This window comes from Hydra vulgaris, chromosome 08 (genome assembly GCF_038396675.1).
Source record: "Hydra vulgaris chromosome 08, alternate assembly HydraT2T_AEP".
Taxonomy (NCBI): Eukaryota; Metazoa; Cnidaria; class Hydrozoa; order Anthoathecata; family Hydridae; genus Hydra; species Hydra vulgaris.
In genome coordinates, this window is record NC_088927.1 from 13744199 (window position 1) to 13750625 (window position 6427).

A 6427-nucleotide genomic window follows, 5' to 3' on the forward strand; every position below is an offset into this window, starting at 1 on the left:
ATGCATAACAATGAGCATGACTTTGACTCAGACTCAGGTACTCCAATTTTTACTATCTTTAATGACACCTCTAACATCTGCTAAACAAACAATTTACTTTTTAGGCAGTTAATATTTTTATTCTATAAATTGTCATTTATTATTTTTTTATTAGGTTTATTTATCATGATTTTTTTTACTAGATACCGATACCATTCTACGCAAAGACCCTGCTTTATGGCCATTACAATTAAAGGAAAATGAACGTATGAAGTATTTAAACAAGGGGTATGCTTTTTTTTAAAATAAAGACTCTAATTTTGAGTCTTCGAAGCGGATGTTCATAAAACCAGTACAGATATTATTCGGTTAAATATTTTCAAAAAGTGATGAATAATGATGAAAAGTGTGACCGAAAATAGTTAATGTTTTCTGAATCCACTGGATGTGTATTTTGTTATGTTTGCAAGTTGTTTTCAACCGATTACGACAACGTATTTGTCAAAAGTGGCTTTTACAATTGGAAAAAAGCTAAACAAACTATTTTCGGCCACGAAAACAGCAAGGAACATATTCAATGTATGATTAAGTGGATAGAATTCATAAAACAAAATACTCATGTCGATGAATATATGGTAAGCCAGATTAAAAGGGAATTTAATTATAGGTCTGCAATCTTAAATAGAATAGTTGCAGTTATTCGTTTTTTAGCCGGAAGATGTTTAGCATTTTGAGGCCATAATGAAGTTATAGGATCGTCAAATAACGGAAATTACTTAGGCATGTTAGAACTGTTGACTCAATTTGATCCAGTTTTAAAACAACACATTGACACTTTTGTAAATAAAGGCAAAGGTAATGTAAATTTTTTGTCTAAAACTATTTGTGATGAGGTAATTGATATTATGTCTCAAAAGGTTTTAACGCGCATTATTACCGAAATAAAAAAAGCAAAATACTGGGGAATTATCGTAGATTCGACTCCTGATATTTCTCACGTGGATCAACTTTCTGTGATATTTCGTTATTATCTAAATGGCCACGTGTATGAACGATTTTTTTGTTTTCTACAAATTAAAAGCCACGACGGTAAATCTTTGATTACTGACATTTTAGATCTACTGGAAAGATATGATATTGATATAACCAATTGTCGGGGACAGGCATACGATAATGCAAGCAATATGTCTGGTAAATATTCTGGATTACAAGCACGTTTAAAAGAGCGGAGTGAATTAGCTTTTTATATCCCCTGCGCTGGACATTCTTTAAATTTAATAGGGCAGTGCAGTGTCAGTGAGTGCATCAATTCTATCTACTATTTTGGCGCTCTCAAGAATTTGTTCTCATTTTTTGTAGCTTCAACACATAGATGGGATTTATTGAAAGGAAATCATGCTACACTCAAGCGCCTATCAGATACACGATGGTCGTGTAGGTCAGATGCTTCAAAAAGTTTGATAGAAAATTTTGATGGGATTCATGCAGCGCTATGTCATATAGCTGAGGATACAGAAGAAAAATCTGATACTCGTCATGAAGCTTTGTGTTTATTAAATAAGATCACTATGCTAGAGTTTGCATTCATGGCTGTACTTTGGCATCACATACTTAAAAGGTTTGATGCAGTTAGCAAATTTCTTCAAAAAGTTGAATTAGATTTGCATACAGCAAGCAGTATGTTACTTTCACTAATTGACTTTGTAAAAAACTTACGAAACGACTTTACGAGATTTGAGAATGAATCAAAAAAACTTAGCTCGTTTATTGAAAAAGACTATTCTGATAAGAACAAAAGAAAGGTAATTAAAAAATTTAGCAACGGAGAAAACCAAGTTGATTCTTTAATTGCAAGGTAGCGCGAAAAAAATTGTAGAAGTGTACTCAAATGATTTAGAAGATAGTTTCATATTTGAAATATCATTAAAGTTGCAGCCTCCGGGTTTTTTTTCGCATAAAAAAGATAAATCTGAGACTGAAAACACATTGATTCCTCTGCATATTTTAAATTGAATTGTTGAAACCGATATTATTGATGTATTTCCAAATGTTTATATAGCATATCGCTTGTTTCTAACTATTTTCATAACAAATTGCGAGGCTGAGAGATCATTCTTTACTCTTAAAAGAGTTAAGAACATGCACCGATCAACAATGGTCCATAGTCGTTTAAGTAATATAGCAAGATTAACTGTTGAGTCAAAATTATTTGAAACTTTGGATTTCAGCGATGTGATTGCAGAGTTTGCGGGGAAGAAAAGCAGAAAAAAATTGCTAAACTTAATTCAATAAAATAAATATAAAAGTTGTATATAAATAAATATCAGTGATAGCGTTTTCAAGAAAATCTTTGTTTTACTCATTTTTGTCGTTGTTAGTGGAACGGGGCCTCCTACTTTTAAATAGCCCCGGGCCCCGAAAAGTCTTAATCCGCCACTGGCCAAAGGTAATTAAAACTAAGATTTTTACGGCGCTCTTCTACGTAAAAAGGAGAACGTTGATCACCTTCATAATAATGGATCAAATAAGCTACATTATAGTCACCGCAAAGAGTTATACTCATTACGGATGCTTAATGCATCAAATAAGCTACATTATTAGTCACTGCAATGAGTTATACTCATTACGGTGTTACGAGTAAACTTGTACTTCAGCACTAGAGAAGAAAATTTCTTCTCCATTGCCAAAGTACGAATATACTCGTAGTGCTTATTTTTTTGTCAATTATATTCAGAATAAAAAATACTATAGAATTATTATAGATTAAAAATATTTTATTTATTGAAATATTGATATCTAGCTTTGGCAATGAGAATGAAACCGAGAAAAACAGCCTCGGCAAAAATTAATCATTGCAGACATCATGGTTCGGCAAAGAAACAAAGCATAGTTTAAAATAGCTCTGCAGCGAACGTGTTAAATGAGTAGATCGTTAAATAAGTAGACAAATTGATCAATCAAGGCATTTTTTGTTAACCCAAACAAACAAATTTAAAAAAATTTACTTTGTGATTTTTATAGTGATAATTTACTACTTTTAATAATATTTTTTATATAATTTTAATAACATTTTTATAGTGATAATTTACTACTTTTAGTAATATTTAACTCACGACGTATACTTTAGCAGTAATTTATATCTTTATGGTATAGCATGACAAGAAACATACTTTTAAGAAAAAGCTTTTTTCAGGTCATTCACCCGTATTAATGATATCAAATAAAATAGTCATCTCACAAGGAAGTTTATTGTATTCCTTAATAATATAACTGTTCATTTTAGCAAAATGTTTCACGTTAAATTATTAATCTTAAACAATTAAACCTAACAATTGTAAAATTTGTTATTGTTACTTGATTCTACGCAGATAAACAGTAAGGAATGTATTCTGATGTTATCGCAGAAAAAAGAAAAGAAGAAAATTTATTAATTCAAGTCTAGCCTTTTTTTATGCGTTAATTTACCTCCTCAAGGCCGAAAAAACCACTGCAGTCGAGGAGGCTTCTTTAGTTGTTGTTACAACCCTCTCTCAACTCTCTAACTCTGAAACACAAACCATGACGAACGAGATCGCTACGCAGAAAAAAAAGTTGAGCGCGGTACTACCAGGGACGTGGTGATGATCAAACTCGGAACTTCTCGAATATAAGGCGAGCGCTCTACCACTACACCACTACCGTTGAATAACAACCTGGAGGGGTATTATTCGACAATTTTAGCGTTTTTACTGTATGTATAGCACAATAATAACAAAATGTGACCTAAACTTAGTTTACTATTTTTCACTATGTGAATGTTTTAAATAAAAACGACGTTAATGAAATGACACACCCCAGCCGGCAAACAACGTTGAAATAACGCAGAAACATCACGTTGAATTTACGTTGATTCAACGTTTAGAACGAAAAATTTTTTTCAACGTTGATTTATCAACGTAAAATCAACGTTAGGTTCAAACATTATATCAACGTTGATTCGACGCAAAAAAACGTTACAATAACGTTGAACTTACGTTGAAACAACGTTTAGAATGACAGTTTTTTTTAACGTTGATTTATCAACGTTAAACTGACAGTTATAAAACGTTTTGTAATCACAGAAACCGTTGATAAAAACTGTGATCACCATCAAAACGTACTATGCATGTCCAATAGTATTGTTGTACATCTCTATTACAGTATCAAAGTATGTTATGGATATTAAATCTACTCATAATCTATACTTAGACTATTTAGAACTTTTTCAGTTTAATTTAGATAAAATAGTATGATTAAAGAAAGTGATCAAACTTGTTTTATGGAAAAATATATTTAAATATTACATATATTTACATATAACTGAATATAATCTACACAAGTTTTTTCTCTTTTCCATCACCTTTTTGAAATGGAGCATATTCAAGAAAGTTAACCGAGGTTTCTTTTGCTTCATTGAATACAATAGAAGAAGCTGTAAATAAAAAAATATATTTAAAAAAATCAAAAAGGGAAGATTCAAAAAAAATATAATGAATGGAAAAGTGTTACAACTTATAAAGGTATACCTTTTACAACGCAATATAAATTAGTGTTCTTAAATATATTTTTCCACCTTTGCCCTTCATATCCATGGAGGATATGAAATATAACTGTTCGACAGGGCCGTCCCAAAGTGGTCTTTCATGGGGGGATGTTGTATGTATCTTTTGCTCTCAATATTTGCAATTTGCCAACTACAGCTCAAAACTTGCTAAATGTGCCAACTCAAATGCCTATATGACAGCTTTGGGGGTGGGGGGTAGGGAAACCCCCCGTTCGGGACGGCTGTTAGATGATTATTAACAAATTTTTCAAATATTTAATTTTAATGAAACAACCTTTTTTTAAATAAATTAATAATCAAAATATTAAACTTTCTGACATTGAAAAGTAATTATCAGGGTGGCCACAAAAATTTTTATAAGAAAAATAGGATTTTAGAGCATCTAATTTAGAGGATTTTTTTCGTTTTTATTTAGGTTTAACGTCCATTTTTTTACACTTGTGGGGCTTGGACAGGGTCAATGTTGACTTTTTTTATGTTAAATAGCATGCATTTGCTAAAGCAATTTTTACAATCCCTTGCACTTTCAGGCGTTTACCAGTTTTGCAGACAAAGAATGGATATTTTGAACATTATACTTTCATCAAGAAATAAAGAAGAGGAGTTTTGTAGTTGTGAATTCAAATTTTTCACAATCCTGTTTGCTTTTTGTGGAATTGAAATAGTTATATGAATAGTTATATATTTTACATCAACAAAATAACTCTTCTTACCACATTATTTAAAAAATAATAATTGTAATATATAGATGTAATACCTGAAGAGAATTTAGTTTTTATTTGTGGAAACTTAAGCCAATTCTTCTCGGCATTTTAGTGCAGTCAATGCTTTTGTACCTGGAGGCCAATAAACAGTTTTATCACTAATCCAATTAGATGGAATTACACCTTCTTCTCCTTGTAAATCTTCTTACAAGGAGAAGAAGGTGTAATTCCGTATTACTCTTATTTACAAGGTAAAAAACCTTGTAAATAAGAGTAATAAATAAATTTGACTTACTTATTCAAATTTTATATGTTGTAACTTACAGCATATAAAGCGTAAATAAAGAAACCAAATCAACTTATAAATCAAATTCAATAATAATATTTTATCTATCTGAGACACAAACCAAAACTGGAAAAAATTGGTGACTAACCTTATAAATAATTACAATTGCAAGAAATTACAATGAATAAAGGGTAGTCCCTGATATGTTAAATATGAAATAATCACGGACAAGTTACAAGTACTTGTACGTGCAAAAAAAGTAATTAGTTATGCATAAAAGTTGGTAGTTAGTAAGTTAAGTAATTAGTTACGTTAAGAAAGTAGTTAGTATGTAAAAAGTGAAATAAGTGAAAAACCAAGTAAATGAAGTTTAAAATATATGTTTAGTAATTACAACTAATTTAAAATAATTTATGCAAGTCTACTATTAGCACACTATTTCAGGATTTAATTATAGGTAATAATGTTTTATATTTATATTTTAGTATATTTTAATCTATTTAATTAATAGGATAATAAATATACCGCATCATATCAAGTGGATCTAAGGCATGGCAAAGTTTTACAAAATAAAAAAACATAGAATCTGCCACTTGTAATATATGTAAAATAATAATATATAAAGGATTTTGAACAAGTGGTCGTCTTCGTCATTTAAAAAATCTTCACAAGGAAGTCAAAAATGAAGTAACGAAAAAAAGGCCAAACAAAGACACAAATTTTGAAGTTAGAAATGCACAATCTAAAATTACGCCATTTATAAAAAAGGAATCTATAGAAGAAATTGTTTCAAAATTGGCGGCTGTAGATGGCTTTACTATCAATGATATTGCAAAATCTGAATTTATTAGAAATCTTTATCTGATAAAGGAATGA

The 6427-nt window shown here is 30.2% G+C and overlaps 1 protein-coding gene across 1 annotated transcript; it reads left to right on the plus strand.

The window, feature by feature from the left end:
• Nucleotides 1-6427, plus strand: LOC136083039 (zinc finger MYM-type protein 1-like). Its single transcript, XM_065802447.1, has 5 exons — nt 1-37; nt 183-245; nt 760-1781; nt 6063-6100; nt 6190-6427. The coding sequence occupies exons 1-5, from the start codon at nt 1-3 to the stop codon at nt 6425-6427; spliced, it is 1398 nt and encodes a 465-aa protein (XP_065658519.1).